The 17,991-nt window shown below is 43.9% G+C and overlaps 1 protein-coding gene across 2 annotated transcripts in view; it reads left to right on the plus strand.

The window, feature by feature from the left end:
• Nucleotides 1-17,991, plus strand: part of ODAD2 (outer dynein arm docking complex subunit 2) — a 1,227,385-nt gene that overhangs the window by 1,171,046 nt on the left and 38,348 nt on the right. For both annotated transcript variants that reach the window (XM_086941603.1, XM_086941602.1), the window contains exon 19: nt 14,828-15,049. In XM_086941603.1, coding sequence (XP_086797729.1) covers nt 14,828-15,049 — 222 coding nt within the window. The remainder of the gene's footprint in view (nt 1-14,827; nt 15,050-17,991) is intronic.

Consider the following 17,991-nt stretch of genomic DNA (forward strand, 5'->3'; position numbering starts at 1 on the left):
ACTTCAGATCGATGCGTTCTCGACCTAGTCAAGAAGGGTCACACCCTAGAATTCATCAAACGACCACCTACTACCCCGCCCAAGGGTCCCCTCCCCTCATCTTCACTTACTTTTCAAAGAAGCCTTAAAGATGCTTCACAAGAACGCAATGGAGAAGGTCCCTCTACCACAGAAGGGAACTTGGTTCTATTCTTGTTTCTTCCTCATAAAGAAAAAAATCAGGGGAGTGGCGCCCGATTCTCGACCTTTGCAAGCTCAACAAGTTTCTGAAGAAACAGAGTTTCCGAATAGTGACACTGGCTGCGGTTTAAGCTGTCTGAACAAAGTGGATTTTATGGTTTCTCTGGACTTGGAGGATGCATACTTCCATATCCCTATATACCCCAAACATCGCAAATACCTGCGATTCACAGTGGCTGGCGTCCACTATCAGTTCAAGGTACTTCCATTCAGACTGAAATCGGCACCAAGGATCTTCACGAAATGCCTAGCGCCAGTGTCTGCAGCTCTGAGATCTCAGGGAATACAATTGTTTCCTTATCTCGACGACTGGTTGCTCAAGGGTCCTTCGGAGCAGGTAACAGAGGATGCTATATCAACATGCCTCCATCTCCTTTCAATATTAGGACTCACTCTCAACGAAAGCTAGTCACAGTTACATCCTCTTCAGGGGATTCCATTTCTGGGAGCAATACTGGACACCATACAGTGCGAAGCATTCTTGTCAAAAGATCGCCAACTATGACAGCAAAGATTGGCAATATCAATTTCAAAAAGAAAGTCAGTTTCTGTCCGGACATTCGCTTCTCTTCTGGGGATGTGCTCATCTGCAATAAATCTTGTACCGTTGGCACGACTCAGAATTAGACCTCTGCAAGAAAAGTTGCATCTTCAATGGCAGCAAACTGTAGGGTCATTCGACGACTCCATCAAGGCACCAAGGCGCATGATTGGTGGTCTCAGAAAGCGAACTTGACTCCGGGTCTCACTTTCCTGCCAACTCCTCTAGAGTTCATTCTACCAACAGACGCCTCCATGGAGGGATGGGGAGGTCATCTTCAAGACTTGCAAATTCAGGGATGATGGTCCCAAGAATACCGTCTGCAGCACATCAACTGATAGGAGCTGCACACCATCTTTCTCTCTCTGCAGGCATTCCTCCAGAGGATTGCAGGTTCCTCCGTGCTGGTTCGTACCGACAATATGACTAGCATGTATCAACAAACAGGGGGGGAACAAGGTCTCTGTCCCTGTCTCAGGAGGCTCAGCAACTGTGGGAGTGGATTATAGCCCACAAGATAACCCCAGGAGCAGAACATGTCAAAGGGCTCCAAAATCCCTTGGCCGACACCCTTAGCAGATCTCTGTAAAGCTTAAAACTTTCTTCCCGGACCCAACCATGCCAAAAGAAAGAGTGTTACACTCGCTCGATGTCAAGCGTTGTCTCAAGTTCTATTTACAGAAAACTAAGGACATAGGGCGATCCAATCAGTTGTTCGTCGCCTATGGTCAAGCCACACTTGGAACTGCTGTATCTAAAGCGACTATAGCCAGATGGATTGCTCCAACTATTCATTTCTGCCATGGCAAAGCCAACAAACCTCTGCAGAGAAAGGTCAAAGAGCATTCCACCAGAACAATGGCAGCATCTACTGCGTTATTTGCTGATGTGACATTGGAGAACATCTGTCGTGCTGCAACATGGAAGAATGTCCACATGTTCACAAAACACTACTGCCTGCAATCTGTATCGCAGGACGATACAGCTGTAGGACAAGCCTTTCTTCACATATTTTTTACTAAGGTTAGAATTATGAATTCATTTATACTGTATCTATAATATGATCATGGATTTCTATTGCAATTATACTTGTATATGAAGTTTATTTTCTTAAATTACGGTTAATTTTCCTCGCATTCTTTAATCTTAAACCCTATATTCCTTATTAATATTCTGACCTTCCTGGATGTGTTTGGGAGTATACAAACCATGTCTCCCATTTCGGCAAACAACACTACTTGGCTTACTGCTTGCTATTCTGATTCAGGCAAGTGAATCTATGAAAGATATCCCAATACTGGATAAAAAAACAAGTTACTTACCTGTAACTACAGATATCCAGTAATGGTATCTTTCATAGATTCACATGCACCCACCCTCCTACCCGGCGAGACTGTTCTTTTACTTGGGATCCCTGTTTCCCACTTGTGCTAAGAAAATCTGAGGAGAACTGCCTCTGCTGGGAAGGTTCTAAAGGGTGCTGATAGCTGATTGGTTGGAACTATTTTTTAGTTCTTTTTATTTAATGATGTAGATAGGCTAATAAGTTTTAGGCCTATCGGCTTTTCTTTTTAGCCTTCTGCTGTTTCTCTAAGGCACTGCTTTTGTATTTTATCGTGGGACTCCCGCCTCAGCAACGGGGAAAGATTCAGGCATGTGAATCTATGAAAGATACCAATACTTTATAACTGTAGTTACAGGTAAGTAACTTGTTTTCATCTCTTGGAGCCTTCGGTAGTTAATACTTGGTATGCTTGCTTTAAGCAAGTAGATGGCTGCTAATGTACAAAGTGTGGTTCAATGGGTCAAGTTTGAAAAGTCATCAGGGTCAAAGGGTGCCAGATCTCACGTCTGCTACCCTTGGTTTTTGACAGAAGGCATAGATGGCACCTTTCATTTGGGGCGTGATATGTAGGGTTTTTGACTGTGACTAGCAAATAATTGCCGGGGATCCATTTCAGGACATTATAGTATTGCTCTTTGTTGGAGTGTTTAACAGTTTTTGCTCAGGAAATCAGGGTGCAATAACAAATTGCAGCTGCTTTGAAGAGAGCAAGTCAGTTCAATGATCTTGCCATCAGTGTCAAGCATTGGAAGACCTACTACTTTTTTAGTACATTAAAACATTAAGCACGGGTGGTTTAGAAATAGTAGGAAAGATTGTATCCTTATTTTTCAGGATAGCCCATTCAAATAACGCTGTTGGAAGTGAAGCTATTAGTGTTTTAAATTATTTTCAAAGCCTTTGTAGTTTTGTTCTCTGATGGTGAGTCAGGAGTGTTTTATCCATATTAAATGCCCAGAGATAACAACTGCTGGCATATGTTGCTTATACCACTGAGGAGTGAAACGTCTAAGAGATTACAGAGGGACGTTGGTGTCTTTCTGAGGTGGCGGGAATATTTCTAGGGTGTAGTTAAACCTTAACCAAGAGATTGGCATTGGTGACAGTCAAGACCAACATCTTGACGAATGTGCTGCGACAGGGAGTCTCCTCATCCGAACCTCAACTAGTTCAAGGATGCCCTCACTGACATCCTGTTGGGTACCTGGTCCAAACCCAACACAGGGGCTCTTGTGACACTGCCACTGCCCCATGCCAGGGGACCCAAACTTTTTCACCCAGCATCACCTTCCCAGCTCGTATTCCCTACTGCTCCCCCTGACAGGGAATTCAAGAGGCTGGACTCTTTGGGGAAGAAGATGTTTTCTTCCACCAACCTAGTATAGGGGTCTGTGAACACTACATTTATTGTTAGCTGTCATTCACACACTCTGTGGGATACGTTGCGCAAGTGCTGCCAAAGGTCCCAGAGGAGGCCCTGGCCATCCTCTCCCAAGTTGTCATCGGGAGGGACGCAGAAAAGTTCACTGTCCGCTGTAGATTCGCTAAGACTGACTCACTTTTGCAGAGCGGTTTCATCAACAGTGGCTGTGATGCGCCAACGTGGTTGAGGATAACTGGTTTTTCGGGGATGTCCAAGCTTCCCTTATGGACATGCCCTTCGATGGTACACTTCTCTTCCGCAACAAGGCAGATTCGACATGGGAGCACTTTAAGGACTCTGGGGCTGCAGCCATCATGGGCCTCCCAGCAGCCCGACGTCACCCCCAATCTGCTTTTCGCTCCTTACGCAGCTATGAAAGGGGCTTCCAACAGTGCCAATTTCCCCTGAGCTGCGCATGCTCCCCAGCCTCTGCGTGGTTGAGGGTGCAGTACACACAGCTCTCGTGGGCCAGGTATACAGCGATCTGGTCCATCAGCCACCCCCCAAGCAGCTGCAGCCTCCAAGCCCTCCTAACCTGCTCCTTTATGATGATGTTACAAACAACAGGGTTGTACCCATACAGTCAAAGGGACCTGGGTGAATAGACGTTATGGACAGAGGGGTCCCAGACTAGAAAAAGCAGTCAATATGAAGTATAACAAATCAACTTGTAGTTAAATAAAGAGGAAGAACGAATCACAAATGCAATGTTATTTATTCACACTGCACTTATATCAACCTTTTCATGGTTAAACATATTAAAAAGACATTATTTTAGTTTTTCAATGATTTTGTGTGCCCAAATAGGAAAGAGGGAGGGAGGGGAGTGCTGGATGGGGATTAGGAGAAAAATTGTGACTTAGTATTCACTAATATGTAAAATAGACATCATACAAGGCGGTTGATCATAAGCTGTTAAGGAAAAAGGGGGATTATTATATCTCCCAGTTGAATGGAATGTACCATTAAAATATTAAAAGATTGTCTCTTCAAGGGAACTAGACCAAACACTCTGGACCGGAAAAATATGTGGGTGCATGACCACATGGTGGTTTAAACACATGACATTAGAACCCAATTTGCATAATGACATAAGTAAGTTCTCCATGCGTGAACCTACCCACATGGTGGTTTAGACGCATTGTATTGACATGGATCACAGTACACAAGATGGCGTAGATAAACACTCAGTGCGTGAACCTACCTACATGGTGGTTTAAGACGCATCACATAACATGTCACAAATCACCATTGTGGTGATAGTTAGAGCTTGGTACTTCCGTTGAGAAAAGAAGTTACCACCGTGACACACAGTATTAGAAAGTAGAAAGACTGGAAAGCAGAATAGAAAAGATTCAGAGGGTAGCCAGTTGAGCAAAACTATTCTCAGATTCATTTAGGCCACTGTGTACAGAGTCAAAAAAATCAATCCATTTAAGTTCCCTAATGTTGAGAATGGGAGCTATGTTGCCACCTCTGGGGCCAAGTTTTACTTGCTCGAGTACAACCCACTTGAGGCTTTCAGGTGAATGGTTTTCATTTGTGCAGTGTTCGACACGAGGAGCCCCTTGTACCTTGCACCTGACATGGCTACAATGTTGCAAAAACCACATTTTTACACGTTGCTATGTTTGTCTAACATAGATCAAATCACAGGGACAAATTATGCAGTACACCACGTCAGAGGTGTTGCAATTTGTGTGTGATTTAAGTGTTATGCGTTGTTGCTTATGAACGAACTCCTTAGTCTGGATAGTTGAAGGACACGCCTTACAGTTGCCACATTTGAAATGGCCCATAATCGGTGGAAGATTCCACATTGAGGTGATAGTTGGTCCAGAGATGCTGTCCAAAAAGGAACATACTACGTGATCTTGAATGTTCTTGGCCTTCTTAAAGGAATGTAGGGGTAGATTGGTCATGTCGAGGTCCTCAGAAACTTAAATGGATTGATTTTTTTGACTCTGTACACAGTGGCCTAAATGAATCTGAGAATAGTTTTGCTCAACTGGCTACCCTCTGAATCTTTTCTATTCTGCGTTCCAGTCTTTCTACTTTCTAATACTGTGTGTCACGGTGGTAACTTCTTAGTCATGTTTTCTCAACGGAAGAACTAAGCTCTAACTATCACCACAATGGTGATTTGTGACATGTTATGTGATGCGTCTTAAACCACCATGTAGGTAGGTTCACGCACTGAGTGTTTATCTACGCCATCTTGTGTACTGTGATCCATGTCAATACAATGCGTCTAAACCACCATGTGGGTAGGTTCACGCATGGAGAACTTACTTATGTCATAATGCAAATTGAGTTCTAATGTCATGTGTGTAAACCACCATGTGGTCATGCACCCACAGATTTTTCCGGTCCAGAGTGTTTCGGTCTAGTTCCCTTGAAGAGAAAATCTTTTAATCTTTTAATGGTACATTCCATTCAACTGGGAGATATAATAATCCCCCTTTTTCCTTAACAGCGTATGATCAACCGACTTGTATGATGTCTATTTTACATATTAGTGAATACTAAGTCACAATTTTTCTCCTAATCCCCATCCAGCACTCCCCTCCCTCCCTCTTTCCTATTTGGGCACATAAAATCATTGAAAAACTAAAATAATGTCTTTTTAATATGTTTAACCATGAAAAGGTTGATATAAGTGCAGTGTGAATAAATAACATTGCATTTGTGATTCGTTCTTCCTCTTTATTTAACTACAAATTGATTTGTTATACTTCATATTGACTGCTTTTTCTAGTCTGGGACCCCTCTGTCCATAACAAACCTTTATGATGACGGCCATCCATTTGGCAGCAGAAGTCACCATCACCTGCCCCACTGGCAGTCCATAACATCAGACAGGTGGGTCTTGCATTTCATCAGAAGTGGCTACTATCTCCCCTTCATGATTACCCCTCCCTCCATGCCACCATTTCAATACTGGCTGAAGGAGGGTCATCTATTCTTACTCCACAACGATGTCATGGCTCTCTTGGCTAAGGGAGCCATACAGAGGGTTCCGGTGCTAGAAGTAGGCCATGGTTGCTATTCCCACTAGTTTCTGGTCCCCAATAATGACAAGGGCCTTCATCCTTTGCCCGATCTATGGGCCCTCAACTTCTTCCTCAAAAAGAAGAAATTCAAGATGGTCACTCTAGTTCAGGTCTTGTCTGCCCAGGAGATTGGATGGTAGCATTGAACTTACAGGACGCCTATTTCCACATTCCTGTCTTGCCTGCCCACCGGCACTCTCTGTGGTTTACCGTAGGCTACAAGCATTTTCAATTCAATATGCTCCTCTTTGGCCTTACCAGCGCCCCTTGGGTGTTCACCAAGGTGATGCCGGCGGCTGCAGTATCTCTACAGAGGTTAGGGGTGTCAGTCTTCCCCTATCTCGATGACTGGCTGTTAAAGGTGTTCACCCAAGATTGCTGTCTCCCACCTCCAGAGTACTGCAAACCGCATGCACTTGCTGGGGGTTTTTCACTATCAATGTACCAAAGTTACGACCTGACTCCCTCTCAGATGCTCTCTTTCACAGGAGCTGTTCTGGACACAGTGCAGTTTCGGGTTTATCCTCCCTAGCGTTGAGTCCAGGATATTTAGACTATGATACAGATGTTTCAGCCTTTATCCAGGAATTTGGTGAGGCAGACCCTGAGGCTGTTGGGACTCATGACCTCCTGCATCCCGCTTGTGACACATGCACAATGGCATATGTAGGCTTTGCAGTGGGACTTAAATGAAGTTTCAATGGGCACAGCATTGGAGGAACCTCTCCGACATGGTCCAGATCTCTGAGAGATCTGCAAAGGACCGGCATTGGTGGCTTACAAACCATGATTGGTTCAGCAGCAGACCCCTCTCCCTCACCCAACCAGAGCTGACAGTAGTGATAGACGCGTCATTCCTGGGATGAGGCACCTATCTAGGAGAGGTGGAGGTCAGAGGACTGTTGTCTCTGGCTGAACCCTGACTCCACAATCAACCTGCTGGAGCTCTCTGTGATCCAACTGGCATTGAAAGCCTTTCTACCCTCCATCAAGGGAGGCTAGTGCAGGTGTTCACTGACAACACCACTGTCATGTGGTACTGCAACAAACAGGGCGGTGGAATGGTGGACCCTTTGTCAAGAGGCACTGTGCCTCTGGACATAACTGGAACAGCAGGGCATATCCCTGGTGGTTCAACACATGGCGGGTTCCTTGAACGGCAGAGCGGACAAACTCAACCGTCAATGCCTAATGGATAACAAATGGCTTCTCCACCCGGATGTGGCACAAGGTCTCTTTCAGCAGTGGGGAGAACCCTGGTTAGATCTGTTCGCCTGTGTCAAGAATGTGCCATGTCAGCAGTTTTGTACATTGGACTTTCCACGGCGGCTCTCACTTGAGACGCTTCTTGTCTCGAGTAGAGCTCAGGCCTCATTTATGCCTTTCCGACTGCAACACTCCTGTCCAGAGCTCTCAAGAACATCAAGAACAAACCATGCTTAAGTCATCCTTGTGGCTCCCAACTGGACACAAAGAGTCTGGTACCCCGAGCTTCTGAGCTTGGCCATTGATCTTCTGATCAGGCTGCCCCTTTGGGAGGATCTTGCGTCGCAGCAGTGGGGGAGGTCCTTCACCCAAACCTGTCCACTCTCCGCCTTCTTGCATGGAGATTGAGTGGTGGCTGTTGACAGCTTTCGATCTTCCTCCCGAAGTTTGTTATGTAATTTTCGCAGCCAGACGTTCCTCCAGAAAGACTGTGTACATCTTCAGTTGGAAGAACTTTGTGGCATGGTATGCAGAAGAATCAGTTGAACCCTTTCTGAAGTCTTGTTGTTTATTCTTTCCATTTCCCAGCAGGCTTTTTCTCTGGGAACTCTTAAGTGATATCCCTCCGTTCTGTCTGAATTCTGGCAGCTGCCTGACCAACCCTCTTTGTTTAAATCCCCTATTATACTATTATTCATAGATTTTTTAAGAGTCTTGGCCACCTCTTTCCCCCTTCAGCATTCATTATGCCTTAGTGGGACCTCAATTTAATTCCTACTTTTTGATGTGTGCTCCTTTCAAGCTTCTCCACAACTGTCCCTTCACTGTTACTTCTTTGTGGCAATTACATCTGCCCATATAGTGAGTGAGATGCAGGCCATGTAATAAGCTGTTTTACTGTGTTTTAGTATTCATTTAGTATTTGTTGGATTTTACTGAACTTTTATTGGCTTGGCTGAAATAAAGTTATTTTGATTGATTTAGATGCAGGCTTTATCATCTAAGTATCCTTACCTCTCAGTCTATCCTGACAAATTAATGCTTTTCACAAGGGTCTCCTTTCTGCAGAACATAGTCACACCATTCCAAGTAGGCCAGTGTTGATCACCCTACCTACCTGTACGTTCCTCCACATTCCTCTACAGAAGAGGAGCAACCCAAAAAGAGCGTTGTCGTTCTACCTTGACCGCACACAAGAGTGTCAGGTGGACAACCTCCTCTTCGTGGTGTATGTTGGTGTGAAGAAACATTCGGTAGTGCCGAATCGAACCATCTCTCACTGGCTCATGCTCTGCATTAAGATCTGCTACGCATTAGCCAAGAGGCAACCTCATGAAGGTTTGCGAGTTCATTCCACCAGAGCTAAAGCTGGGACCACTGCGTTAGCACGCAGAGTTCTGCTCCTGGAAATCTGTCAGGCTGCAACTTGGACATCTCTGCATACGTTTCGCCAAACACTACTGTCTGGACAGTCAGGTCCATAGGGATGGGCACTTCACCTGTTCGATCCTGGAGGACTTTCTCATGTGAAATTAGTCGGCAGACCCACTACCGGGGATGGTATTGCTTGGCTATCTATTCTAAGATAATGAACCTGCCGCTATCTATCAGTTGAACAAGTTGCTGTCCTTTGTTAATTCCTTTTGTGGTAAAGACTATATCTATCCGCAGATTCTTTACCAACCCACCCATCCTACCCGCTCTGTGGCCAAATTTCTAGAGTAAACAAAACACGCCTTACCTACTATTAGTACATCCAAATTTCATTGACCAACAGGGATAATCTGATGAGCCATCTAGATCCTCCAAGTGTGTTAAATAACACTAATCTCATGGGTCAAAGATGTAGATTTAAAGAAAAAACAGACACAGGTCCCCAAAACCACAAAAATTGTGTGAAAACAGAGAGAGTGCCTCACGGACGTAACTCCCGAGGGGATTCCTGGTTAGCAAGGCCCAGTATACCCACTTCTCATCATCGGTCACTCTCTCTGTGTGCAGTGTACAAAATTGAAAAAAATTGAAAAAAAACAAGTGTATAAATACTAGTGGTGGTATGTAAAGAAAATAGCCATTACCAGAGTGCACCTTTGTAAAAAGTGTACCAGTGCACCTATGACCCCAACAAGAATAATAAATAAGCCAATGTGCAAAGTGCAACCAAAGTTGATTTAAAAAGGTTTTTTGGTAAGGGTTGCTAGCTCTCAATCTTTTATTCTGGTGCTGCAAGCCTACCAGATAAAAAATGGGTTTTCATATACCGCACAAGTTCAAAGTGCCGACATGTTTCATTGCTCTCCTTTCAGCAATTTCATCAGGGCAGTCTGGGGTTCTTGGTTCGTAATCATCACACTTATATATGTATCGGACCTGTATCAAGGAATAAAACAGAACACAGAGGTAAAATCAAAACCACCCCGCAGACGGGGGTTTGTATTGGCAGCCACTCACACATAATCCATCGATATAGGAGCCAAGGAATTACCTTATGATTGCCACATCCGGACGTACCGGCAACCATACAGGGGACCCCGTGTCATCAGATCATGTGTCCTTCGGTAACTTGGTATAACTCAAGCCCGCTAAAAAGAGCAAATGTATACAAGGGAAGAACAGTCATTTGTGAGCCAAAAGGTGCAAGTAACACTTCAGCACTCACACCTATATTTTACATACAGGGCATCCCGTTAATCACGGCGTGTTTGCCTATTACCATATACTTATGAAATTACTTATTTACGAACTACCCCATACTAATAGTAGAAATGTTCGAAAAAATGGTAACGTGCTAGAAGAGAAAGAACTCAATCCTCCCCAACCTTCTGCACCCGGTATATTTCCGATAGGACAAAGTGGCGAGCCCGCCTGGAGGATCTAGATGGCTCATCAGATTATCCCTGTTGCTCAATGAAATTTGGATGTACTAATAGTAGGTAAGGCGTGTTTTGTTTACAGTGGCTTGAGCGGGCGGCCTTACCCTTTTTTTTCCCCCTACACTCCTATTGATTAAATTGGCCAAATTTCTAGAGTCAGGATTGAGGCCTTTCAGGGCCCTAGTTTATCCACTCCAAAGTCAGTGTTTTTCATGGCTCCGTGCTTCTGGTATGGAAAGTTGTGACAAGTAGCTGAAGTCAGCACACCAAGGTGACTCCTATATAAGTGCTGTTGATGTTACTTCTGGCACAGATAACGCAAGCAAATCCAATCGATGTCACCTACTTGCGCGCAAGGGTACTGCTCATGAAAAATCTTTCTGAACCAGTCTGACACCTGGGGAAATTCTAAGGCAAGAAATCTGCGGCTAGATAAACTCTCTACCAGATAAGGCGTTACCAATAATAAGTGACTTGTTCATCACTACTAATAGGCAGAAAAAAGCAAGGGAGTCGGTGGGGGAGCAGTTGGAGGTGTCACTTAGTTCTTGGTTAATGACGGTGGGACTGGTGGGTGAGAAGTGTCGGTCCCTTTGGGATGATGTCCACAGTGCATTGGTGAGCACAAAGGTGAGGCAGTACGGGTTGGGGTCATGAGTATCTTTGTCGACAACCTGAGAGGTCTGGGAGGGAGGGGAAGGGAGTGAGGACTGTGAGTGGGTGAGTGATGGAAGAGTTAAAGGGTTGGGGTCTGAGATTGATGTTGGCGATCTGACCTAAGCTGGGTGTTGTGATATGGACTAGTGCGTTTGTAGATAGGTGGGTTGACCACATTTTGTGCTCTAGGAGTAGTCATGTGGATCAGTGATATTGGGTTCTGTCCCGACTGGGGTGGGGGTACTGTGCAATGTGAGGAAGTGATTTGAGTTTGTGGTGTGAATCGTTAGTGTTTCAGTGAGGGGAGGGTGAGTGATAAGGGAGAGAGTGGAGTTAGTGCTGTGACTCGGGAATGTTTTATTTTGTTTATTGTGTTGCTCTGGGGGAGAGTGGCTAGAGGGAAAAATATGTTTGCAGCCATTATATGGCATTCTTTAGCATGGGGTATATGGCTTCAAAACTGCAAAGGGTCACATCATTGGCATGTATCATGATGGTCCCGTTTTTGAAGAAGGTTATAGTGGCCTTGCCTTTGAACGTAGGAGAGTTAGAGATTGTTAATTTGCGGCCATGCTGGATGCTGGATGTTAGTGGCTTCAGTAATGTGAAGATATTTTGCTAGGTTTGCATTCTATTTTTCAGGAAGGGTGGTGAAATAGAGGAGGTCGGTTCTATTTGCATCTGTTAAAGAATTGTGGTAGAATTCTACAATGAATACTTCAGGGTGTTGCTTAATCAGTTTATGTTTGAACGTTTTGGCTGCTGTAGTAGAAAGGTTGAGGGGGAGGGTGATGGAGAACGAGTTAAGACTATGAGGATTCAGGAGGGAAGGAGGTGCAGCGCAGCAGTGTTGTGTGGTAAGGCATCTGATCTTGGTCGGGGGAGTGCAGTTTTATGGCGCTGAGTAGTAGGGAATCAAAGCTTGGTGGGGGTGTCAGGGCAGGCTATAGTAAGTTAGGTTAGCCATTTACCACAGGTGCCAGGTTATCAAGAAATTGTTATAAAGGTTTGCAAACTGGCTTAGTAGGTGTGATAGAGGTAAGGAAAATGTGGTTTAGACCTGAATTAATTTTGATAGGGAGGATCGCTCATAGAAAATATGAGTGTACTACTCAAACCATTCCAAGATGGCTGCTCCATTCACTGCTTGGGGGATCCACAGCACAGGCAGATGGCCAGCCTGGGACCAACAAGGATCAGCTCCGCTATGGGAGCTGGTGACGCTGTTATGCATGCGGGTCAGCGGAGCAGCAGTGAGGGGTCCAGAGTGGTGAGTATAGTGCCAGCCGTCTACCGCTAAATGCACAGGACCGGGAAAAGGTCACGGGACGTCGATCAGGGTGCAGCCAGCACAGGGCCTAAAGAGGCACACTCACCGGCTTTCTTGAACTCACTGTGACATGTCGGCTACCATGATAGGCAGTCCGCTATCCAACAGCAAGTGCGGGTGTGGAAGCAGCTGTCAGGACACAGCCAGTGTAAGGCCTCTGTGGGAACTCTTATCTTAATTCTTTGCTGTGCATGTTCACAGGCAGTCCTCAGTACAGCAGCTGGTGTGCAGCAGCCTCTATGCTGAGCATCGACCTGGAGCAGCTTCACATTCCAGCGTGAAGGGCAGATCACAGCTCCTGGGTACCACTTTTGGCTGTCATTTGTCCGATGTATCTGTCTGCCTGGAGTGAGTGTAGCACGAGGACTTCTCTATTGAAAGGAGTCCGTAAAACAAACCAGTTTCGTTTATGGAAGAGCCTGTTCATTGTTGCAAAGGTGGCTGCGTAAATCAACACAGTCTTAATTCACCTGAAGACTTCACTGAAATAACAACTGATGAAGCCCAAGGAGAGGATTCCACCGGTTCAACTATGCCCTCCTTATACAAATCACTCAACATGGCCTTTTTTTCTCTGCAGAAAAAAAGTAATTTCTGACTCTGTGTCATGTAGGTACAGCATTTTCATGAAATACTATGCAAAGCTTAAATCTGTGAAATTCATCCAATTTACGGCTGAAAACATTTGTGTACTTTCCCTCGAAACTTGCTTTAAGATCATCCAGTTGTGGCTCAATTTTACTATTTCTTGAATTACCCGATTTTTGTTATCATATATACTTGAGGATTTGATCTGGGATCCAGCCTGATGTCCATTTCTTCTTGATACGTCCATGTCTTGACACATACATATTCCCATGGGTATGGTGTCCTGTGAAATCCTGATCTGCTCAAAAGTACCCCAGTAAATCAATGTTATGCCCTACAAAATACTCAGGTGATACATCAGGCGGTAGTAAGGTTTTGTTTGGCCATATTTCTTTGAGAATGTATTGTCCAATTATAGTGTACCACGCACATGAGTTAACTAAAACATTGACCCATTTCCCTTCGATAGTGATATTATTACATGATAGAAACTCTTTCTCCACTTTATTATAACCAAACTTAAAATGATGTTAGGATTCTGATCAATATTGTGAAAATCAGTTAACTTCTCTTGGTTGTCATTTACTAAATTCACTCTCCTGGTATTGAATCTGCAAACTCTTTCAAAATGCCCTTTCTTGTTGTATTTGGCTATTGTTTACTTTTAATCTCAGGCAATTTATTTAAATCACATCTCTGCAGCTGCCAATTTTACTAACATTGAAACATGCCATCCGCGCTTACTTATATTGATTGTGCATCTGCACTACTTTTTCCCCCATTTAAAGCACTGCCTATAGACTTTTTGAAAAATAAAAATTCAAACCCCGATTTTTCACTGTAACTCTTTACCCAATTTCGAGGGAAATTGTGTTAAAAAATATGCAGTATTTTTCCACCATTTTACAAGTTCTCATGGGAGCAGTGAACTCCATACACATATGAGGATTGTAATCCTCGCCTGCCACACCAAGAAAATATTGGAATATTTACTAAGTACCCCTTAAGATTTTATCGAATTGTAGCCAATTTATGTGAAAGATGTGCTGTTAAATGCACCATTTGACCTATTTTTTCCAAATAAATTTCCGAACTAACCAGTTGAAAATAAGACATGCTTTGTTCAGCAGCCACCACTGAGTAATAATTTGGGGAAATACCGAGTTTTGAGCACAGTGGTTGTTTTTGAGATAGAGTGATTTTATGGATTCCCTTTTAAACCAAATTATGATCCTTGATGTGACGAAAAAGTGTGTGCTTGAAAGCGTTTGCGTTTTTTTCTATAATGACGTCATTAGTTGGATATTGATTTTTTACAACTTTAAATGTTTATGAACGTTACTTCGGAAGTGATAAAAGTGGTTGAATTACGTGGACTATTTTAGGATATGTTTTATCTCATATAATTAAGTATCGTTATTTAGATTTGACTACGTTATACAAAGAAGCGTGAAGGTTTAAATTGTGGGGAAAAAAATAAGTGGAATTGATGTTTCATTTGCTGTCATGTTTGTTACAGGCAAATACCTTAATGTCAGTACCAATGGGTTATCGCCTGCTTGTTTTTACAGACTGATGATAAATTGCGACGTCATCTTGCAGAGGCCATTGCTCACTGCTGTAAGTGGGGCAGTAATAAAATTGCTTTTGGAGACGCAGATGCTGTAGCCCCTTTAGTGAATTACCTGCGATCTAATGATGCTGATGTTCACCGAGCTACTGCTCAAGCACTATACGAGCTTTCAGAAGATCCCGAAAATTGCATAACCATGCACGAAAATGGAGTTGTTATGGTAGGAGGCGGATTTTGTTTTGAAAACGCTTTGAATTTAAAATGTGTTGTACGCGTAGGTAATTTTCTTATAATCTTTCAAATGAGTCCATGTCTGGCTTTCGTCATTAACTATGGCGAAGCAATATTTAACTAAGTGGAAACAAAACAATGTTTGGAGCTTTATTCGTTTTACTTATTTAAGAAGTAATTGATGTCATTGGTATCACTCATTGACAACTCTGTCCTCCTAAATATGTTAAGTCGATTTCCATCTCAGTTGCTTAATACTTCTTCGTTTTTCCTTTATGTCCGGCTTCATTTTTATTTAGGTTTTCCCGTTCTCAGCTTTTCAAAAAAGGTACAATAAAAAGTACAGAGGGAGAGCACACGGAATCAACAACTCATCGTACGCATACAACGCCTAACTCATCGTCCGTCCCCCTACCCAACGAACCTAACATCACCAATCGCAACTTTTACGACGAAATGGAAGCAGTCGCCATATGGATGAAGAGCAGCTGCCTGCAACTCAACATGGACAAAACCAAGATACTCATCAAGACCCCACGCCTTGACGCCTGGAACAACACCTAGTGCCCCCACCTCAGATACCCCCCAGCCTCAACAGACCACACACGCAACGTCAGAATCATCCTGGACTCCACACTTAAAATGGACCGCCAGGTCAATGCCATCACTTCCTCCTGCTACCACACCCTCCTCCTGATCGTTAAGACCTTCAAGTGGATCCCCCGAACACAGGAAAACTGTCCCACACATCCTCATCAGCAGCAGACTGGACTACGGCAACGCACTATATGGCGGGATCATCAAGAACCTCACCTGCAACTCCAGAACGCCGCTGCAAGACTCGTCCTCAACCTACCGTGCCACTGCCATATCAGCCAACAACTATGCTCCCTACACTGGATCCCCGTCAACAAAGGAATCACCTTTAAGCTTCTAACCTACGCACACAAGGCCCTCAACAACACCAGAACTGCCAATCTGAACCACTGCCTTGTGTTCCACTCTCCCCAGCACTCTCTCTGCTCACCCCAGGTCTCCCTCGCAATGGTACCTCGGATAAAAAAAAGTAGATCAGGAGGGCGCTCCTTCTCCCTCGTGGCCAAGGCATGGAACTCCCATCTCTCTACCTCCGAAAGACTGCATCGCTCCCTAATTTCCTAAAGGACCTCAAGACCTGGCTCTTCGATGGAACCCAATGAACCTCCGGACACTGCAGTACTCCCCTTGCCCACTCCTCACCAGCGCCTTGAGACCTGTTCCAGGTGAGTAGCTTGCGCTTTAGAAACACTCAATTAATTGATTGATTGAGAGTAGCTCTTTGGTCAGCACCCTTTAGATGTTAGCATTCATCTGTTTTTCATACTTTGCCTTTACTTGAATGGGCTATCCCTCAATCCTGTGCCTTTTCGTGGTTGGTTATGTTATCCCATTTGCGTTCCCTTTAGGTTTTAGCGATGGGACATCAAGTAGTCCTCTTCTTAGACTACAGATGCAATATCAGGAGTAGCTTACAATTGTGATCCAATATGTGGTTTTTCATGTATTTACTTTGCTGACACATTGGCATTTTAGTTGCTGATTTATTGCTTTTTGGTTTAAGAAGTACAAGTTAGAAGTGAGCAAGCTAACACATTAGAACGGAGAACCAAGTCAGAGGTGAGCCAAGGATCAGCTCTGTTTCTAAGAGCCTGTGCACGAGCTGAGCCTTAAACATATTTGACCTATAAATGATGCAGCAAATAGCATGTCAGAATATGATAAAGTGTCTTCAAAATTCATAACAGTGTAGTTGTTTAACATATGGAAGTAATTCACCTCAAGACATGAGATTATTTGAGAAATATTTATCAAAATAGATTTTTTTATACATGAATTAAGGAACATTCCTACCCCAGCCAGATGACAATGCTATTAGTGAATAAGAGGCAAGCAAGGGGCAGTGGCGGATGCTCCTGAGGTGACGTGATAGGCCAGCAGCATGGGTGAATAGATAAATACAAAAACAAAGAAAAACATTTAAAAATAAATCGTCTGCCATCTTGCCCCTCTCCCAATCCTCGACTAGTGCACACTGCAAAGGCTCAGAGATGCCAGTCTCAACTATACCCTCATGCTGGGAATACTATTACCCAGCATGAGAGAAGTGCTGGGATTGGTCTGAGTGCCCTGGTTTGCGTCTCAGATAGGACCTGGGAGCCTGTGTCTGTTCTCCATCTGGCTGTGTAACATAGTTGGGTTGAGAAATGCGAAGTACGCATGTCGGTTTGGCCATCCAAAAACAACTGGCCAAAATTACATGCGTACTTAGCAGTGCCCACAACTTCTCCTCCTGAAGCCCAGGATGGCCCGGCCCAACTCCACCCTGTGACTCAGTTACCCAGTAGAGGTAACAGTGCAAAATAAAATGATACCCAAATTAGTTTATCATAATTTTATTTTTCACTGTTGCTTCTCCTAAGTAGCAGCAGTGGGGCGACGTTCCTCCACCATAGCAGAGGAGCCGACCCTGGTCACGGGTCATGTCTACCATAGATGTGCATAGATTCTCATTATTAATGGAGTAACATTATAGTTTGTTAAATTAAACACCAGATTTTTTTACAGGGCACATGCTAAACTCACATCTTTGAAAGTACTCTCATATGTATTAGTGACATAAAATAAGGCTTAGTTAAAGGAAGTATCTGTTAATATCACAAAATTTGGCTGAGCAGGAAAGCCGGGTTGAATCCCATATTTTCAAGTTTCACACTGTGCAATTCAGCCCTAGATGGGTATCTCTTTCTCACATCAAAGCTTTATGCTTTGTCCTTAATTCTTTGAGGCTGACTTCAGAGAGTTGGTGACAAGTAGAATCCTCATTTTTGGGCAATTTTACAGTGCACAAACCTTGCCCAAGGACATAAAAGTGCTTCACAAGAGACACAGACT

This window comes from Lissotriton vulgaris, chromosome 10 (assembly GCF_964263255.1).
Source record: "Lissotriton vulgaris chromosome 10, aLisVul1.2, whole genome shotgun sequence".
Taxonomy (NCBI): domain Eukaryota; kingdom Metazoa; phylum Chordata; class Amphibia; order Caudata; family Salamandridae; genus Lissotriton; species Lissotriton vulgaris.